This window comes from Pediculus humanus, genomic scaffold (genome assembly GCF_000006295.1).
Source record: "Pediculus humanus corporis 1103172108278 genomic scaffold, whole genome shotgun sequence".
NCBI lineage: Eukaryota > Metazoa > Arthropoda > Insecta > Psocodea > Pediculidae > Pediculus > Pediculus humanus.
In genome coordinates this window covers 349,823-371,838 of record NW_002987847.1, presented here as the reverse complement: position 1 = coordinate 371,838, position 22,016 = coordinate 349,823, and the positions used below count along the sequence as shown (strand labels likewise).

The 22,016-nt window shown below is 27.9% G+C and overlaps 4 protein-coding genes across 4 annotated transcripts in view; 3 read left to right on the top strand and 1 right to left on the bottom strand.

Annotated features, from left to right (window-relative positions):
• The window catches only part of Phum_PHUM507090 (immunodeficiency virus type I enhancer binding protein, putative), a gene marked incomplete at both ends in the record, with an annotated part of 6,389 nt that extends 2,519 nt beyond the window's left edge, over positions 1–3,870 (top strand). The window contains 9 exons of the mRNA XM_002430948.1: positions 1–168; positions 282–515; positions 604–700; positions 891–1,244; positions 1,755–2,046; positions 2,941–3,127; positions 3,355–3,603; positions 3,712–3,794; positions 3,861–3,870. The exon at positions 1–168 is cut by the window's left edge and continues 379 nt beyond it. Of these exons, the coding sequence (XP_002430993.1) occupies positions 1–168; positions 282–515; positions 604–700; positions 891–1,244; positions 1,755–2,046; positions 2,941–3,127; positions 3,355–3,603; positions 3,712–3,794; positions 3,861–3,870 (1,674 nt within the window). The remainder of the gene's footprint in view (positions 169–281; positions 516–603; positions 701–890; positions 1,245–1,754; positions 2,047–2,940; positions 3,128–3,354; positions 3,604–3,711; positions 3,795–3,860) is intronic.
• A 1,813-nt stretch (positions 3,871–5,683) lies between these two features.
• Positions 5,684–9,451, top strand: Phum_PHUM507080 (E3 ubiquitin ligase triad3, putative; the record flags this gene model as incomplete). The annotated part of the gene is made up of 9 exons (XM_002430947.1): positions 5,684–5,727; positions 5,848–7,507; positions 7,654–7,850; positions 7,945–8,032; positions 8,190–8,368; positions 8,454–8,564; positions 8,633–8,981; positions 9,079–9,109; positions 9,186–9,451. The coding sequence occupies 9 exons, from the start codon at positions 5,684–5,686 to the stop codon at positions 9,449–9,451; spliced, it is 2,925 nt and encodes a 974-aa protein (XP_002430992.1).
• Positions 9,452–10,314: 863 nt separating this feature from the next.
• On the top strand, positions 10,315–11,790 carry Phum_PHUM507070 (syntaxin-7, putative; the record flags this gene model as incomplete). The annotated part of the gene is made up of 4 exons (XM_002430946.1): positions 10,315–10,326; positions 10,771–11,088; positions 11,273–11,516; positions 11,612–11,790. 4 exons carry the CDS (start codon positions 10,315–10,317, stop codon positions 11,788–11,790), a joined length of 753 nt encoding a protein of 250 aa, XP_002430991.1.
• A 1,220-nt stretch (positions 11,791–13,010) lies between these two features.
• Phum_PHUM507060 (class A rhodopsin-like G-protein coupled receptor GPRcck2, putative) lies at positions 13,011–16,041 on the bottom strand (the record flags this gene model as incomplete). Its single annotated transcript, XM_002430945.1, has 7 exons — positions 13,011–13,158; positions 13,280–13,509; positions 13,606–13,715; positions 14,088–14,190; positions 14,498–14,724; positions 15,448–15,630; positions 15,960–16,041. 7 exons carry the CDS (start codon positions 16,039–16,041, stop codon positions 13,011–13,013), a joined length of 1,083 nt encoding a protein of 360 aa, XP_002430990.1.
• Positions 16,042–22,016: the final 5,975 nt, after the last annotated feature.

The window sequence follows — 22,016 nt, the reverse complement described above, 5'->3', positions numbered from 1 at the left end:
AGACCCAAGAAAAGTTACGGACAGTTGTTTCTCAACGGTCACGCGTATACTTATTTGGGACTCAAGTGTTCAACGAGAAGTTACTACTGTACCATATCTAGACCGCAACCGATGTATGTCGAGCAAACGGCTCAGTACCCGAAACTTTCCATGTATTCCAATTGGAAGGTACTTGCAAATATTCTTTTTTTTTTTTTTTGCGCGCGCGCGTGGGCGCACCACATTGTTGTACGTGAGGAAAAGCGCGGTGAAATAAAATGTTTCATTTTTTTTCTCCTTAGGTTTATTCAGAATCAGAGCCGAGCCTTTTAGGTTTAACACCCGCGAAAGCCATGGCTCACTACGACAGTCGTCATCGTTCCTCTTCATACACAATTGCTAGTAAAAACATATCATCCAACTCTGGCGGAATATTGACTCATTCATCTTCCTGGTTGAAAAATTTAGATAAGCAACAACAACAACAACAACAACAACCACACAAAGATAATTCCAAAACTGAACAGGGAACAGAGGTTGGTAGTTGGTACTCACTCGCGCAAGGATGTTTTTTTTTTTTTTTTTTTTTTTAAATTTTCTAATTTTAAATTTCTATTTTTTTAGAATTCGTCGTGGACCGCTGAAGCACCTCATAAACGAGTGAAAATATTTGCCGGTGGATACGAATCAAACGAAGACTATACATATGTTCGGGGGAGAGGTTGGTAGTAAAAAAAAAAAAATAAATTTTGGCAAAGTCCATTATTTTGTTTTCAAATGTTTTGGCACGAAAATAATAATGGATTCTTATATAGATATTTGACGTCGTATTATTTTAAAAAAAAAGAAAAGAGAAAAATTTTTGTGATAACGACAGGACGTCTTTTTTTTTTTTTTTTTTTTCCCCACAGGGAGGGGTAAATATTTTTGCGAAGAATGCGGGATCAGGTGTAAAAAACCTTCGATGTTGAAAAAACACATTCGGACTCACACGGACGTTCGACCCTACACATGCAAACATTGTACCTTTTCATTCAAAACGAAGGGAAATCTAACGAAACACATGAAAAGCAAGGCTCACTATAAGAAATGCATGGTTTTAAACGTTCATCCCATTCCGACGACGGTCGAAATGGAAAACATTGACGAAGAATTGCTCGTGAAACAACAGGCCATGAAACAAGATGAGAACGAAGAAAGTGAAAACGAGGAAGATGACGATGAAGATGACAGCGACGAAGGTGAAGAAGAAAATATTCAACAAGGTACCGGCAACCTTCGTTTTTAAACGAAACTTTCTTTTAATTTACGACAATGATTTCCCGCCCTCCCTCCGCCCCCCCCCCCCGACTGACTCGAACGTCACGGTTTATTTAATTACGCCACTGATTATTATAATGTAATTATAAATAGATTGATGATTTCACAATAGCGAAAATTTTTTTTCTTTGAAAAAAAAAAATAATAAATAAATAAATTGTGGAAAATCTGTCATTGAAAATCTCCCCGCGTAAAGTGAAAGAAAAATTTTTTCCACTTTTTTTTTTTTTTTTTTTTTTTTAATAATAAAATCTGGCAATCGTTCAGAAATTTCGCGTTGTTCAGGGGAAAGAAATTCTTTAAACCTCAGTAAATGCAAAAAAAAAAATTTTCGATCGTTCGCGCGGGGGGAGGGGGAGGTGAGGGGAGGGCTCATTATTCACCCAAAAAACACAAATTCCTCATCGTAAAAATATAAATAATTGTCATTGTTTTGTTTTTTTTTTCTCTCGCAGAGGATTCCGAGTCTTTGGAAAGAGAGGCTGCTTCCGGTTTATTATCACTGTCGGAAATGACAACTGGAAACTCCCAATACAAATTACTTTACGTGACGGCAGGCCTTATTCCAAAGAGCACAAACGGGATTCGACCAAATACATATCCACCATCTTTATTGTTGTCCAAATCGTCGCCGTTGTCGACGTCCTCGTCGTCGTCGCCGTCGTCGTCGTCCTCGTCCTCGACGGATACAAAGTTAAAACCAGAATTTTTCCCTCCTTCAAGTGGTCCGAGTCCAAGCTACGTCAGGTGAGAGAACAAATCCAACCCCTCCGTGGTGCGTGACTGCCTCTCATTGTTAATAATTCGGTTATTTAATTTCACGTTGCGCACTTTATTTCGATACTTTCGAAGAAGATAAATTAATAGCAATATGGCATCTGGCCAGACTTTTTTTTCTAACTTTTTTCATTTATCCATTGTTTGAATTGTATTATCATCATTATTTTCCTATTAGGTCAAGGTTTTCCTTGTTGCTGTTATTATTATTATTATTATTATTACGAATTCGAATAAATTGCTCAAGTGTAAGAGAAGAAGAAGAAGAAGCCAACCTTTGTTTGGGTAAATAAAAAACAGCTAAAACATATTTACCATAAGAGAATAATAAGTTTGAAATGTGTTCACAAGGAGATGGCAATGTGCACGTGCGTGTGCGTGCGTGCGTTAAACGTTTTTCAAAAAAAAAAAAAAAAAAAAAAACAGAAGAAAAAGAAAAATGTGGAACAATGAAAAATATTTGAATTAATTTAAAACGTGGGAGGCCAACAACAGGTCCTCTTCCATTTTTTTTTTTTTTTTTTTATTTACCCAAGCGAATATTTATTAAACGCGACATTATAATAATAATAATAATAAGTTCACTTTGTGAAAGACAACAAGTTTCACCTTAATGGAATATTTATTAGCATCTCTTTCTCTTCTTTCTCTCTCTCTCTTTCTCTCTTCTGTCTTCTCTCTTCTTACATTCTATGTCTTCTCTTGACTCTTTTTATTAATATTTGTTTTGATGAGGCGAAAAAAAAAAAAATCATACAAAGTCACGAATATAAACGACGACGTCGACATTGTTGTTGTTGTTGTTGTTGTTTTCCAAATCAATTTTGTGAAAAATGTAATTTTGTTTGTTTTGTTTTGTTTTAGCGTGACCGAAGATGGACGAAGCATATGCGTCATGTGCAACAAAATATTTACAAAAGCGAGTCAATTGAAATTACACGTTAACATACATTATTTCGAAAGGCCGTACAGGTGCGAACCTTGCGCCGTATCATTTAGAACGAAAGGTCATTTGCAAAAACACGAAAGATCTGGATCTCATCACAACAAGGTTATTTGCTCATTCATTCATTCATTCATTCATTCGTGACGTTTTGTGTTATGATTAAGATTGATTAGTCTAGACATCAGTCAGTCACTGACTTGTAGTAAAAAAGAATTGCATTCTCTCTCTCTCTCTCTATTTATATATATATGGAAATTGATCTTACCTTATACGTTGTAGTTCCATCCATCGTGTGGTAGGTGATTTGTAATTTTCCATGTTGTTTTTTCCAGGTGTCCATGAATACGACGTTCGGCACGGCGACCACGAGTAATCCACGTCCGTTCAATTGCGACGATTGTAAAATAGCTTTTCGAATTCACGGACATTTGGCGAAACACCTTCGATCTAAAATGCACATAATGAAATTAGAATGTATAGGAAAATTACCATTTGGAACATATGCGGAAATGGAACGTTCAGGTGTTAATTTGAACGAAATCGATACGACAGACTGTGAAAATTCTCTAGAAAGTTTACAGGTACATTTAATTGACATCCCTTTTTTTTTTTTTTTGGTTACATTTTTAAAAATTTAAATATTGATTGTCTCTCTCTCTCTCTCTTTCTCTCTTTCTCTCTCTATTCAGGTTTTGGCTCAAAAACTTTACAATAAAGACTCTGCATTGGTTCCTTTAGCATCATCATCATCATCATCATCAGCATCATCAAAGTAAAAAAAAAAAAAATTTTAAATAATATTATTATTAGTCAGAAATTATATTTTTATTTATGTAAGACAGATCTGAAATTATTAAAAAAAAAAAAAAAAAAAAAAAAAAAATAAGAAACTGGGAAGAAAACAAAACAAATTTCTTACTTGCCACATGATTTTAATTTTGAAAAAAAAAAAAAAAATCAACTTGCCAAGAAAGAAGAAGAAGAAGCCATTTTTAATGTCTGAAATGAAATGAATTTCAATCATTTCTTGGTGTATATCATAAATTATTTTCAAAAAAAAAAAAAAATCAAAAAAATATAGCTTTAAATAATGAAATTAAATCTTTTTAATAATTTAATCTTCTTATTTGATTATTATTATTATTTAAAGAATTATAACCTTTACAAATATCCTGTTTCTTCCTGTTTCTATTAGATTTAACAAAAAATAAGAATTGTGTAAGTCATTGTTAGTTTGATTCTTAATATGGGTATGGTTTACAACAGGAATATAATAAATTATGTGAAATTTTTGTTTTAAAGATTCAAAACCTGTTGTGAGTTAGTAATAGTATAATTATTAATCAAAAGAGATATAATAGAATGTTTTTTGAAAGCAAAATTATAATATAAATGTGATTAAAATGGGGTACCTGAAAATTTTTTACCACAGCCAAAGCTTTTATGAAAAATGACCGTTATTCAATCGTTCGATTCGAAGATATAATAATTCATTAATTTCACTTTCGTTTTTATAAATTTATTTACCGAAAACAAAAAATATACGTCGAATATAAAATTTTTTACGATAATTATCACAAATTCACGAACTAACGAGGCTTAAAAAAGAAATTTTTTTTTCTCTCTCTCTCACGAAATAATCCGCCAAGTTCCATTTTTTGCCGCCATTTTAAAAAACTTTTTTTTTTTTTTTTTTGGACGCACGCTGTGGTAATCCTGCCGTTACGTACAAAGAATTAACTGACAAAAAAACATTTTGTCCAAAAAAATTATAATCAAAACGGTTTTTTTTAAACGGTTTTCTACCATTAATTAATTTAATATTATTCGAAAACAACGATTTTCATTCTAATATTTAATCATGTAGTTTTTTTCGTAAATAAATGCCAAAAAAAATTTTTTTTTTACGTATTTATATTTAATGGATATACTTGAAATTATTATTATTATTATTATTCGCATGAGAAAAACTAAAAATTGTTTTTTTTGTTATTAACGAAAAGTAAATAATATTTTTATAATACACGAAGTATAATTATTAAATTAAGCTTTCAGTTTAATTATTACATTATTATTATTATAATTAATTTTAAGAATCGATAGTAAAAAAAAAAATAACACATCGTCAATAACAATAATAATAATAATGCCTTATTAATTTTATTTTGATTTAATAAATTTTTTTATTATGTAATTTTTATTTTTTATTTGTTTACTTAATTTTATTACGTGGTCTAAGCAAGTTTTTACAGGATTAAAACTGATGAAAATGTGATTTTTCATTATTATTAAATTTGGGATCCAGTCCCTGGAATTCTCATTATGTCTCAAAACAAGTTTTATCTCATGGATTTTATTTTGTGATTTATTTAAAAAAAAAAAGGGAAAAAATTAAAAACTCTTCGAATTTAGTATTTTATAATATATATATATATATAGAAATAGTAAATAAATAATTTTATATCGTTTTTCAAATCAGTATCAGTTGAGAATTTTCAGGTTAGATCGGGTTAGTATTATTACATTGTATTGCATTATTTAAAATTCATAATTTTTATTATATATTATTAAATTAGAGTGTAAATTATTATTATTACGTAGATTTTGGGTGATACATAAAAGTAATTTATTTTGTTATTATTTTTTATTTGATAGAATAAAATGAATTATGGTCAAGAAAAAGAAAATGCACATCAACTATATGTGTAAGTAGAGACAAATAAGAAAAACTTTTTTTTTTTTTTTTTTTTTTGTGTGTTTGTTTATAATTTTTTTATTTCAAACAATGAATAAATTATTACTTAGCAATATGTTTATTTTTCCAGAGAACATTATGAATCAGTCAGCAATAATTCGGATGATAGTTTTCTATCATTCGATGATGATTTAAAAATTGCTATTCAATCGGGTGAAATTGAAAATAACAATAACACAATGGATAAAGATTTTGAATTTGTTAGAAAGCATGCGAAAGATGCAAATCCAAAATTCATTCAATCATTATTAAGTTCTTACAATGGTAATCCTAATAAATTAGAAACTGTGATGTGCGAAATACTACAAGTTCCAAATGCTCAAAAACTGATTCGAGAATTCAGAAACAAGTCTGTTACAATGGGTGAAAAAAGAGTGGGCGGTGATATTGATTTAGAAACTCACATCGATAATAAAAAAGTAAAAGCTAGCAGCCATGATTTGTTGTATTATGCGAAAATTCACGACATATTTCCAGATGTTGATGAATTGTTTTTAAAAAAAGAATGCAAGCTCATGAAAGACTTGAAGGATTGTTCTAGATTTATAAATACAGTTATGATATGTGGGCTTTACCCGAAAAAAGAAATAATTGATTTGTCGTTGGATAACGGTTTTACAAGTGCCTCGAGTAGCACTGTCAATTCATGGGATGTCGAAAAAAATAATAGAAAAAAAAAAAAAAAAGTAAGTTTTGAAGAGGAAATATCACGTTTAAATTTTTCTATCTCTAATGACCAAATCAAGATAAAAAATAATGATAGTTTTATTTGTGAATCGTCTTATAAACCTGACTCTCTTTCAAATTCGACTGAAATAATTGATGTAGAAGATAGTAACGATAGTAAGACATATGATATTTTACATGGTGGCAATGTAGAAATATTAAACGATTTGATTGTTAATCAAACGGAAGAAGATAGTAATACAGATTCTACTTTAAACGATGATGAAAATTCAAATGGGAAAAGTGATTCTACAGGGGAAAACGATGATAGCCTCATGATGGAGGAGGAGGAGGAGGAGGAGAGTAATTTTGAATGCTCTCAAATCGAACCTGTACCATCAACGTCATCATGTCAATTTTCATCGAATGCAATCGAGATAATGGAAATAGATTTGAACGACGAATCGAAAACTCTTTCAGACTCTAACAATGAGGAAACGAATTCTGGAAACGACGTCCCCGACGTGGAAGATTTGGACGACGTTACGAAAATCACGGAGGAATCGTTAAACGAACAACTTGCGAATCTCGTTAAAATTTTCCCAAAAACAGATCCATCTTATTTGAGACAGAAAATATTGAAATTAAATAATTCTCCCGAGGAGATAAATGCATTCGTCATATCCAAATTGGAGAGGAACGACATGCCGACGAGAGAGGATTACGAGAAAAAATTAGAAATGGAAGATTTGCAAAATAGATACACGAAAAATTTTTCCATAAGTCATTTTCTCAAAGTCGTTCCAGATCCTTGGACGTATTTTAAAAATAACAACAGGAACTGTGCCAAGTACAAAGCTCACAGTTTATGCTATCTGAAAACATTTTTCAAAAATCACTACGTGAGAGATTTAATACACGCTTTTCACGAAAATAATTTTAACCTTTATCTGAGTTGTAAAAGTTTAATTAAAAACAAAGGTAGGCTTCGGAAAGCGAGGCGATCTAATATCGAATGCGTTAGTACACGACCCACGACTATTGACATACAATTTTTACAAGAAGTGAGTTCCAGTCTAAACTTTACTCATACTCATACTCATTATTATTATTATTATTATTATTTATGTTAATCGTTACTCTTAAACTCTACTCTTAAATCGTTACTCGTTCGTTCATTCATTGTTTTGTACACAAAAATTACTTTCAGGTAGCTTTTATAGAAAACGAAGACAAGATTAGGGAGTATCTGGAAAATGAAAGTGTCACGAGAAAGAGAAAATTTGAAGAAGCTAAAAATTCAGGGACTCTATTAGAGTGTCAATGTTGTTTCGATACCGAAGTTATGGTCGAAGATACGATATATTGTCCCAAGGATCATTCATTTTGTAAAGATTGCGTTATAAAGTAATGTAAAACTTTACTTACTTGTATTTGATTCGACGAATTTTTTTGATGACGTGATTTTCTTTATTTCAAATGAAAAATATTTTCTCCGCAGGTACGTCGAAGTCGAAATGGGAAATGGAAAATGTCAATTTAAATGTCTCGCAAATTGTGAAGAAAATTTTACACTCGCTTATTTGCAGGTACTTAATAAATCCTAAAAATAAATATTTCGAGTTAGAGAAAAGGGAGGGAAAAAAACAAAACAAAACAAAAATGTCGCAAAACTAGAATAAAAGCAGAAAACTTACCTTTTGTTTGTTGTTTGTTATTGTTATTGTTGTTGTTGTTGTTTTTCAGAAAGTTCTCAAACCGGAATTGTTTTCAAAAATAGTTCAAGCGAATCAAATGGAAGAAATTAAATCGGCCGGCATCGAAGATTTGGTTCAGTGTCCGTTTTGCAATTATGCGACAATTTTACCTCCCGAAGAAAAAGTTCTCACGTGTTTGAATCCGGAATGTTTGAAAGAGTCTTGCAGGTTGGATTGACCGTTATTGATTCTGTAATGAAATAAAAAATTTATTAAATGAATAAATGGTATGAATGGTATTTATTTTTTTCAGGTTGTGTCAAGAATTAAATCACATACCTTTGAAGTGCGACGAAGTTGAAAAGTCGGAAGATGTTAAAATGAGAACTTTTATTGAAAACAAAATGACGGAAGCTTTAGTCAGGTGAGTGAAATGTTGATGTGAAAACGTAGAAAATTCGTTGAAAAATGTGTATAATTTTATCATTTTAGAACTTGTTATAAATGCGGAAAGAAATTTGTCAAAGAAGATGGTTGTAATAAAATGACTTGCACGTGCGGAGCCAAAATGTGTTACGTTTGTCGTAAACCCGTTCAAGACTATTCACATTTTAACGGTCAAGGCGGTACGGAATACGAAAAATGTCCGTTGTATTCTACAAACGATGAACTCCACGTGGATTTAGTTAAGAAAATAGGAGAACAAGCCAAGGCTGTGATTTTAAAATCGAATCCTCAGGGAAGACTCATGCACGATCCGACCATTGTCATGCCTGAGAGATCTCACGATCATCCCATGCCCGGTGTTGCAAATAATGGCATCGCATTGAATCTCGGTTTGGTAATGATATTGTCTAAAAAAAAAAAAAAAAAAAAAACATTCTTTCGACAGGTCGAAATGCAACTATTAATGGGAGAAATTTTTGTTTTTCTTTCAGCGTGCCGTAGCAGAAATAGCTAATTTGCAAGGTGAGAACTTACTCGACCCTCTTCTAAAATGGAAACAAAAATTTTGATTTTATCATTTGTTTTTTTTCTCACTTAGTACCTAAAATTGAACGCCAGAGACCTAAATGTCAGGCAAATGTTGTGAAAAATCATCGTGTTCAACGTCACAACATTCATCACAACAGGACCAACGATCGCAGACAAAGTATTAATAATAGAAATGCTGATTCTCCTGCTCGAGGAAATCGACATAATAATAATAATAATAATAATAATCATAATCATAATCATCACCATCATCATCATCATCGTCACAATCATCAGAATCATGAAAATGTTCATCGTAATCGTTCTCATCCTTAGTTATTTTAATCTTTTGTGTTTTATTTTTATTATTATTATTTAATGTTGTTATATTAAGGCTGTAAAAAATTTTAAAATAAATTATTGTAAACATCTTCTTTCTGTTTTATTAAATAATCATTACTTTTAAATTTTGTATGAAAATATTTTTTTAAAAATATAAACGTTATTAATTTATTTGTTTCGTTATATAATTTTTTATTACCATGTTTATTGAATGTATAAAAATGAAGTAATGGACGGTTTAATCATTCGAAAGAATGATAAATTCTTATCATTATCAACGAGAAAATGGTTTTTTTGTATCGAGCGAACGTATCAAAGCCTAATTGTTTCCGCCTCTTGTTTTTCTAAGCACTACAAACAAAGAAAAGAAGACAATTATAACTGATTATTTTATATTTGTAAACATATTCATTTTTTTAAATGTAAAATTAAACGAACACAAATGTAAAAATGGCGGATTAATAAATGTGTAGACAAATTCAAATCATTAGTTTTGTATTTTAGAAAAAATAAAAATGATTAATATAACGAGGATGTCATCTTCGTGTGGATTGATAAATTTATATTTCAACAATAATATTCATTAGTGAATTAAACTTAATAAAATAAAACAAAAAAGTAAATGCGTACAAAAAAGTTTTTTTTTTTTTTAATACGTTATTAATCCAGATATTATTAGAAGGCGGTGATTTGTTTACCTGTTATTTCAAGGTTGGCTCTAACAATTATTTTTGTGATTTCGCAAAGTATAAAGAAGTATAATTAATTTTATTAATTATAAATTTATTCGTATCGGATTTAATTTTATTTAATTCACGCTGGCGTCTAAACGAGATTATTATTCCAATTATGGAGCTATGGATACTGAGGTTTTTATAATAATCATTTTTTTTTTCCTTTTCCAATCATTTTTTTTTAATATTAGTAATATATCAAATATTTTTTTGTCTTAATATTGCAGACAATGAAAGTAAAAGTTTTACATTATTATTTTTTCTTTAATTTTTATTAAATTACATTTAATTATTATTGAATTTTTTACGTTCACTTAATTTATTGAACGAATTCCCCTTATTTTGTAAGGTTCTCAATTATAAGTTATATAATTAAAAATGGTTATTTTTTGCTGTTCAAAAATTTATAATATTAATTTTCAGGTTGTTTTATTGTTATTAAGATAGTATTAGTAGTCAAATATTGAAAGGTTTACAAAATTATTTACTTATTATGCGATTTGTATGCTTGAAAGTTATTTCCTAATTTGTTCGGACAATACATATTTGTAAATACCAGCCTATTCTTATGAATTACAGGTAGTGCCACCCAACAATTCTAGGGAAATAAGAGCGATTTGCGAAAATGTGACATCAAGCATTTATATTATCAACAGTAGGGTTAAAAATTTGAAATTAATTATTGAAAATATTGGTACTCCCAAAGATAATCAGCATTTAAGAGATCAAATTCATTTATGGCAACAAGAAGTCAATCAAAAAATTAAAACATCATCTGATGATGTCAATAAATTAAATCAGTTGGCTAGAACGGCTAACAAGCAACAGAGGCTTCAAATCAGCAAAATCACCAGCCATTGCAAAGATGCCGTGGAGGCTTATTGCAAAATTCAACAGGTTTGTTATCGTCACATCATTATCATTATTTATCGATTAGTTAAATTTGACTTAATATGAAGTAATAATTTAAAACTGACAACCATTTTACTAATTGTCACTATAAGAATGAATAAAATGGGTTTTAAAATACAAAAAATGAAAGAAATTAATGTTTTATTCACTTACCTTCAAATTATTGTAGGATGTCGTTCAAAAGTTACAATTCAATTTGATAAAAAATGCCGATGCATCAGGTGGTCCTCATGACGAATCTAGGAATCTCATCGAACAGGAACAACTTCAAATGCAAAAAAATTTGGAATTTGAAAATCAATTGTTGTTGGAGAGACAACAAAGCGTTAAACAAATTGAAAAAGATATTGTGCAATTGAATAGCGTCATGAAAGAATTAGGAGCTTTGGTACATGAACAAGAAACTGCAGTCGGTTAGTACTTTCTGTACCTGAAACAAAAAAAAAAAAAAAAAAAAAAAAAGTCATTCGTGATTTGAAAATAACAAATTTATTTTTTTTTTTTTAAGATACAATCGAAAGTAAAATTGAATCAGCTTATGAAGATGTTCAAGTTGCCAATAGAGAATTACACACAGCTGCTCAGTATCAAAACAAATCGAGAAAAAGAAAATTTTTATTATTATTAATACTCACAATTGTTTTTATAATATTGATAGGTGTTATCATTTGGTCTGCTAAATCATAGTTTTATTTTATCAATAAAAAGAAAAAAGGATTTTTTAATATTCTGCATCAAGAGTGGGGGGGGGGAAAGAAATTTGTTGCTATCATTTTTATCGATACTTCATCATTCGATTTGTGTAATTATTCCCAAGCAAATATTGTTAAATAACCTTTTTGTTTATAGCCAGTAATGAATGATATTAATACTTTGTTAATTTTTTAATAAGAAAAATATATTCTCTGTGTTGTAGACATTGTCGATTAGAAAATCAATAATTTATTAATTAAAAACTATAAATTATCAGTCAAATATTAGTTTTTTTTATTAATCTGCCACTCAATTAAATGGCTAAAATTTCAATGAGTTCTCGATATGTTATTATTTAAAAAAAAAAATCAAAATTAACCAAATTTTTCATTTTATCGAGGCCTTAATATTATTATTTAAACAAAACATTCACTTCGTTTAACTAACCACTAATTGTGTTTATGTGTATAAATTTTGACCCCCAAAAGGTCAAATTGATTGATTTTTTTATATATATATATATTATTATTATTATTTTATAAATAAAGTATTTTATTTTTATACCAAAATAATAAATAAATTCAATTATATGCTTAAAAATTAATAATTATTAATTTGAATAAAAATATATAATTTATGTAATAAATGGAGGAGATGGTATAACAAAGAATAAAACGTTAATTATTTACATAATAAATAAATAAAAATAATAATTTAATAGTTAATTTAATTTGAATAATAACTTATTAACTTATAATTTTTCTAAACGGATATTAATAAATAAATTAATAAAATTTGTTTCATTTTAATGATATAAATTATAATCCCATATTATTATTATTATTATGTATGTAAATAAACGAAAAAGAAGAAGAAAAGGTTAGAGTTGGAAAAACTTGGGGGGAGGAGCAAAAAAATTATTTAAAAAAAATTGACGCCATGTTAGTTTTTTATTAATTGAAATACATAAGAAAAAAAAAATAACAAAAAGTGTTACTTATTAAATAAAATAATAATAATAAATAATCGAGGGTGTTTAATTTATTAAAATTTATTAATGTCCTCCATATTTAAATACAATTATGTAAATAATATTATGTTTGAATTAAACTTGATCCTCGGATTCCAATTCTAAAATTTCTTAACAAAACAAAAAAAAAAAATTTATATCAAACATAACGGAAAACTCATTAATTAATTAATTTATTTATTAATTAATAATTACCCGTACGATTTTCAATATTAATAATTCCGCTTTTATAACCCATCGAATTTCCCATTTTAATAATACCATCATCCATCAATTCTAAAACATTTGATTTGTTTTTTCTTTTGTTTCCCCTCCCTCTTAAAAAGCATAATCTGCAACGTAATGCATCGTTTAAATAATAATAATAATAATAATGCATATAAATAATAATGCATATAAATAATAATGATAATACTAATAAGATGTTGATGAATTGACGTCACTCACCTGTACCTGTTAAAAACGCTTATGAAAGCTTGTCTAAATTTTTTATTCATGAAACAATACGTTATTGGATTGCAACAGGATGATATGTATGCTAAAAGTTGTACCAGACTAATACCTGTCGAACCTACGTATTTATATATGGCATCGGGATAAAATAAATACCACGTGTTTAACACGTGTAGGGGAGCCCAACAAACGAAAAATTCGGTGACTATTACGAATAGCATACGTATGACCTTAAAGCAAAAAATTTTTATGACAAATCTTTATTATTATTATTATTATTATTTGATGATGATGATGATAATGATGATAAGGTTTTTCCCACGTACCTTTCTTTTAGCTTCGATACTTTTATCCATATAATTTGATCTAATTGCGTGACGGTTAAAAAAATAACGTTTTTCGTTGTGATCATTTTCTTTAACATCATCTTCTTCACCTACAAAAAAAAAAAAAAAGAAAAAAAAATGAAAAACAATCAGGAAAAACAAGAGAGAGAGAGAGAGAGAGAGAGAGAGAAATTTTGAAAAAACAAAATGGCTAAACTTTTTGTTTCAGTTTTTGTTTTTCAGTTACTTTTTTGATTAAAACAAAAAACAAACAAAAAAAAGAGAGGAAAATTTTTTATTATTAAAATTGTTTTTATTTTTTATAAAAAACTTTTTTATCGAAGAAGACAACAAACGATAAAGTTATAAAAAAAGGAGAATTCAATTTAACTTTTCCTTCTTTTTCTTATTTAATTTTTCCGCCATCTTGTTAAAAAAAAAAAAAAAATTGAAATATGGAAATAAATAAAAAAAAAAAAAACCTTCTTCTGAACGTTCTCCATTGTATATTTTAACTGTATCGTTGATGACGACAGGTATCGGTGAAGGTATCAAATCCTTTTTTTCCTCCTTTGATATTAACACCTTAAAAAAAAAAAAAAAAAATCCAATTAATTATTCATGCCTCCATTATTAGAAAGTAATAAAATAACTTCATGATGTGTTTAATAAAACTTGACAAAGGACAAATGTAAAAGGAAAAATATGAGTTTACAGTACCTTGGAAAAGAATAAATGTTTCAATAGAAAAGGTACTACATATATGAGGGAAGGTTGACAGTTAACAAACCGTACATAATTCCAGAAATAGATTTTAGTTTGGCCGGAAGTGTTAATAAAACTGGAGAACTTTGGAATGACCGTTAAAAAAAAAAAAACTTCAAAATTTTACCTCATTTTTACCGAATTGAAATTTTTTTCCAGGTTTTTTATTATTTCCTCCACCTCCACATCCTCCTCCTCGATCGTTAATAAATTTGTCTTCTGCTTTTTTCGATATTCGATTCGATCGATAATGAACATTTTTATTCGTTTCTCCATATTTTTTCTTTTTATTTTTCAACCAAAATTTTAATTTTTTTTTTTGTCCTTTGTTTGTCGACAAATCCTTATTTTCACCTGCTTTTAAAATTATTTAGATTAATTAAAAAAAATTCTCACACACGCACGCACGCACGCACGCACGCACACGCACAATTAATATAAAAATAAAATTTTCGACGGTTGATCATCACATCACACTTCAATAACAATTCGTGACGTCAACTGTTATTTCAAAATGGCGGATGTCTCAAGATTAAAAAGTAGCGCGAAACGGTAAACAAAATGGCGGATGTCTCAAGATTAAAAAGTGGCGCGAAACGGTAAACAAAATGGCGGCTGGTTCAAGATTAAAAAGTAACGCGAAACAAAAGAAAATTTCGAATTTTTGTAACGCGTTACTTTTAATTGCGATTTATTAAAAACAATACCATATCCGGTCGATTACGCGGGAAAATTTAAAATATATTTAACGAGAAAATTAATATGCGGTAAATAAATAAACGTGAAAAAAAAAAAAAACGTTTCGCTTATGCGTTTTTTTTGTTTACTTTTATAAAAAATAAATTCTCAAATAAATAAATAAAATGTTAAAGGTAATTTATTTTTTTATAAAAAGGTTTTCAATGACGTTTTGTACATTTTTTCTTCCCCTCCCTCCCCCCAAAAAAAAATAAAAATAAAAGTATCAGGAGTAAATCATTTTGGTTAAAATTTTATTTATTTATTTATTTACCGTCGGTGCCGCCAACATTATTTAAAAAAAAAAAAAAAAGTTTTTTTTTTTTTTTTATCTCAAACCTTTTTTCATATCCGTGCAATTTTTTATTTCCTTTTTTAAACCTTTGAATAATTTATGTACAATAAGAGAATAAGCCAAAATCATGATGACCAATGGGATTAACAAAAGTATTGCATCAATAAAAAGGTTAAAAGCTCTTTCGCTCGTCGTACTCGGCCATTCTTCCCGACATTTATGCCTCCCTAAAAAAGAGAAAAAAAGAAAATTTCATTTTTTCCCTCCCCCCCTCTCCCTCCCTCCCTCCTTCTTTCAAATCGTAAATAATATTTGACGAAATAAAAAGTTTTTCTTTTTTTATATATAGTGAATATATTTTTTTCAAGATTGTAAAAATCATAATAATAATAATATGAGATGAGAGTGAGGAGGGGGAGGGGGAGGGAGAAGGAGAGGGTAAAGCGACGAGATGAGGCAATAAAATATATTTTTTTTCAACGTTTAATATCGAATGTAAAAAAGAAAATGGAGTTTTCTTTCATGGGGGGGGGGGGTAAAATTTATTAAAACTTACCCATTTTGATTGATTTTAGTTTTGAAAAGACAACGATCGGACTCGTCCATATTAAACTGCTCATCCATACGAATATAATCATTTTATATGCGTGACATTGCGTTTGCCATCTTCTCGATTTCAACGGGCTACATATGGCAAAATAACGTTCTAGTGATATGGCAACAAGAGTCCAAACACCAACGGAAACGCAAACGGCTAAAATAATAATAATAATAATAAATTTTCTACCCCTGGAAACGTTACGTGCAAATAATAATAATAATAATAAATGACACATCAATTTTATTTTTTCCTTTTATATTTTCCTTTTATTTTATTTTTTTGAAACTGTGAAATATGCATTTTATATTACAAAAAAAAAAAAATTTTCTTTTTTGATTTTCTTTCATGTGTTATGAAACGTCGTTATTTGGAAAATTTTTTTTGTGTTATGAATAAAAATAAAAAATTCGCCTTTTGTCTTCCTGTCTGTCTGTCTCTCTCTCTCTCAAAAAAAAAAAAAAAATGAAAGGAAGAAAGAAAATAAACCGCAACAGCAAAATAAAAAAATTTTGAAAATTTTTTTTAAAGGAAACGCATACGAAAAAAAAACCGTTTTTTTTGCAAAAAAACAATGAATAATGATAATGATGAAATCCTGATTTAAATTTTCCACACACACACAAAAAGAAAATCTAATTGTTTTTTTTTTTTATTCCCTACATCAAAACGTATCGTACCGTTTTTATCATTATTATTATTATTATCATCATCATTAACGACGAATAAATACAAAAAAAATAAACGTAGACAACGTATTTATTATCATTATTTTGTTTTTTCTCCCCTTTCCCCCTTTTATTTATCGATTTTCTATCCCGTTAAAATAAATAAATAAATAATAATGATAACCTTTAGATTTTTCATTATCATCATCATCATCATCATCATTATTATTAAAATTTACATTTTCTTTCATTTATTATTATTATTATTATTAATATTAAATATTAAATGCACACTACTGTTTTTTTTCCTCTTCAAATTACACATTATCATTTTTTTTTTTTTTTTTGTAACGCGAAAAAATGATGATAATTTAATTTCGTGACGAATACATAAATTATTAATCAATAATAATAATAATGATAATAATAATAATAAAAAATTATTAAGATTTTTTATTTAAAAAAAATAAAAAATAAAACGGAACGTAACGAAACAAAACCACTCCTCTTAACGGTTTGATAATAAATATAACGATTATTATCATCATCATCATCATCATTATCATTATCATTACCGCAGTAATAAGTTATATTGCCAACCATCTGCGGTAAAAAAAATTTTTTTTAAAAAGGTTTTCGTGTTTATAAAAATAAAACGGAAACGAACTCACCATAACCACCACCACCATCATAATAATAACCGACAATTTTCCCAGCGGTTTTTTTTTATTTTTATTCTCTCGTATTTTTTTAATTTTAATTTTAATTTAAATAACGAACTTTTTTAAAATAATAATTTTCTTTTTACTTACGTTATAAATTAAAATAAAGTATTTTTGTAATAAAATGTAGATGAAAAAAAAAAGAAAAAAGAAAAAACACTCGTTTTCACTACTCGTTTTTTGTTGAAATAATCCGATCGTCGTTCGAAACATTCGATTCGTTTAAATTTTCAAATCGACCAATCACAATCGTCGATCGAAACATTTGATTCGTTTATATTTTCAAATCGACCAATCAGAATCGTCAACGTCACAAAGAATTAAATGACGTCATCACACTTTCTCACGACGACATTTTATATTTATGCGAATCGTATAATTTTTCTTTTTTTCTTTTTCTCTTTCCCCCCCCCCCTTTTTTTATGGGGAGACATTATAACAATAGCCACGTGACACATAAATAAAATCTTATTATTAATAGGTTTTATTGTTTTTTTAAAAGCAAACCGTAATAACAAAAAAAAAAAGGAAGAAAAAAAATGATTTTAACCGTCATCGTCGGCCATCAAAAAAAATTTTTTTTTCTTTTGTTATTATTTATTTATTAATTATACCTATTAAACATATAATAAATTAATATTTATGTACATAAAAGAGAATAATTAATAATAGAATAATTAATAATACCGACCGAATGCATATTTAATTAATTTTCTCTTAACGATCGTTAGCTTAAATTTTCATTTTTTTTCCCTAATCTTACTTAATGGCTCGGAAAATTTTTTTTGTTTTGTTTTCCTCTCATATTATTATCATTATTATTATTTAAAAACAACGAAATTTATTTACATTAATAAATAAATAAATTTAGTTTTTTTTTTTTTTGTGTCAAGAGTGTGTGTGAAAAACGTAATTCAATTTATTATTATTATTATTATTTTTTGGGGTTTATTTATGGCGGGGGGTGAGGGAGTAAGGCGGAAGAAAGAGTGAGGGGGTGTATGTGCGCGAGTAAGAAAAAAAATACTATTTACGACGGTATTTAAAAAGAAAAGTATATAAAAAAGAAGGAAAATATATATTATAGAGAATTTTCCTGTCGTGAAAATATAAAAATTGAATCCTTTTTTCATTTTTCTTTTTTCTTTTTTTTTTTTTGGAAAATTTTCTTTTCTGCTAAAGTCAAATTTCACAAAAAATCATCATCATCGTCATAATAATAATAATGGAAATGATGATAAGTAAACATTTTAAATTTAAAACGGTGGGGAGGGAAAATTGAAAAGTTTTCCTTTTAAATTTAATGTTAGATAGATGATTAATGATTATTATTATTATTATTATTATTATTATTATTATTACTTACCTTGAAAATAAGGTATTAGCTTACACATTATCGAACCGAAAAGAAATTTTTCAATTTTTTGTCAACAATGTGAAGGGCATACAAAAAAACACCAAAAGAAGATCGGATACGGCCTGAAATTATTAAAAAATTATATATATAATCAATTTAAAATGTTTTGTTTTGTCGGACGCCATTTTTGTTTCTTAAAAAAAAAAAAAACAAAATATATAAAAAACATAATTTTTGAGTATATTTTATAATCCCTTAAGGCCTTTTAAAAAAAAAAAAAATTTAACGAATTTTTGGTCAAATTTTTCTTTAAAAAAAAAAAAAAAAAAAAAAAAACAGGTAAAATTTCTCTTTTTTTTCTCGGGAAGGAGGGGGGCAAAGGGGGAGGGGGGAAATTAAATTAAATTTTGGCCTTAATGACCCGAAACGATTGTATCACCTTTCATAAAAAATTTTTTTGTTACAACACTTTGACTTTTTATGTTATCATCAAAAAAATGATAAAATATTTTTATTTTTTGTAATGGGTGAAAAATATTAAATTTCAAAATTATTACCTGGATAATAATAATAATAATAATAAATAATCGTTAAGTAAATTTTATTATTATTATTATTATTATTTAGCATTTTATGTACTTTAATTTAGTTTAAATGAGAATTGCGTAAGAAATGATTTGAAAAGAAAAGAAAGTCTTTTAATTAAACCATAAATAATTGCAATCGATTTATTTATTTCTTTGTTTAACTTTATTTTAAATAACTTTGTTACTTATTAACAAGAAAGAAAGAAAGAAAGAAAGAAAAAAAGAAAACTTTTTTTTTTTTTTTGTTAAAAGATTTAAATTTTAAATGATTTTAAAAAATATATATATATATTTTTTTAAACAAATAAAAATGGCGGTGGTGAATAAATAAAAAAAATTTTTTGCTTATTTTAAATTTAAATCAAAATTTGACTTGTAATTTATTAATTTTTTACCTAAATATTTATCAGGATTTATTTGATGTTTAATTTAAAAGGGTTTTCTGTTTAAAACTTTCTAGACACCTTTACAAACACATTCACACATACACACACACACACAGAAAGATACAAAGTTACACAAAGACCCACACATACTCACAGGGAAACACACAAAGACATACAAACACTCACACACACACACATACTCACAGAGAAACACACAAAAACATACAAACACTCACACACACACACATACTCACAGAGACACACACACATACTCACAGAGACACACAAATTCACACATATACCCACCTACCTACACACACACACACACGCATATATTCACACATTTACCCACACACACACACACACTCATATTCACATACAAAAACATGTTCACACACTCACACACTTACTCATATACACACACACACACACACACACAAAAACACACAGAGAAACTCACAAACACACACACATACATACTCACAGAGAAACACATTAAGACACACACACACACTCACAAAGACACACACATGTACCCACCCAACAACACACACACACATATTCACATACAAAGACATGTTCACACACTCACACTCTTACTCACACACACACACACACACACACACACACACACAGAAAAACACACAAACATATATTTAAACAAACAAACAAACAAATAATCAGATTTAAACATGAATAAAACATACACACACAACAGAAATTATTTAACAAAGAGCCATCCAAGCATACAAACATAAACAAACCAACAAGAGTTCTTACGCACACATACTTATTATACATTAATAAATAAACACTTTATTAACAAACAAGCAAACAAACAAACAAACACACATTATTTTTCTCTAATTAAATTTAAATTTAAATTAAAAAAATGAAACTTACCAAATTAAGCAAATAAACATTTGTAACGGTTCTCATTCTTTTATGCCTTGCCAAAGTTGCTAACACCAATGAATTACCAACGATTGACAATATAAAAATGACAACGTATAAAAAAATAATGATGACATTTTCAAAAACTTTTCCCTGGTATTTCGAATCATTTCGTTCGAGACTCGAATCGATTTTTTCTTTCGAGAACTCGAATATCGTCGTACCATTTAGGGTTTCGTTAAAAACCAATTTCCCAACTTCGTTCGTCTTCGATTATTTTTATATATAAATTTTTTCGTATGAAAATAATCGGAAAATTTTTTTTTTTTTTTTTTTTTTTTCCCCGATTTCAAAACCATAAATTTATTTTTTCATTCGCCCCGGAAAATAAATAAATAAAGGAAAAAGGGAGAGAGGGAAAAAAAAAAATTAATTTTAAATAGATTTTCATTTATCGTTTGTATGCATTATTTTACAACAAACAAGAAAAAGGTTTTAAATTTAAAAAGGAAAAAGGTTATTCAAAAGGTATTAAATTAAATTTTCCTTTTTTCTTTTTTTTTTATAGCGCCAAAAAGAAAACATTGTAAAAAAAAACTATAAGAATAATAATATTAATACATATGTAAAATTGAAATTTTTTAATAAAACTTTTTTGGCAATTGATTTTATTATTATTTTTTTTTTTTTTATACGACGTTGAAAACTTGTTACAACATCCTTCCCACACGCTCCCCCCCCCGCCTACCCCTTCACTTTTTTATTATGAAATAAAATTACATTTTAAAAAAAAAAAAAAAAAAATAACTTGGAAAAACGTTTTAAAATTTAAAAAAAAAGAAATATATATTGATAGAAGCAACGTTTATTTTTCCCCCATTTTTTTTTTTTACCTACGACATAATTCACATTTTCAACAGGCAATTTATAAAAAAAATAGAAAATAAATATGTCGCTTGCGATTAACAAATTTTCGTTAGAATTAAATTAAAATTAATTAACGAGGATTAAAAAAATTTAGGATTTATATACATACGAGAGAGAGAGAGAGAGAGAATTAAAATAAGTAAAAAAAAATCCCTTAAAACGTTTTTCCCTGTTCTTTTTCCCTTCCCCTCCTGCTTTTTTCCCTTCCCCTCCTTCTTTTTTCCCTCACGCTCGCGTCGTTTTTTCCCCGTCCGTTAAAATTTTTAAATAAACAATAAAAATGGCGGCGTTCGAAATGACGAGGGTTAACGAAAGTAACGCGCGTTCTTTTTTTTTTTTCCTTTTTATTGTGCCTGAATTCGAATTGTTTTTGTAAAACCATTTTATAAATTTTTACGACAATCAAATTTTATTTATTTATATATATATACATTTATTAAATTAAACATAATGATAATAAAAATTTGTGCTTTT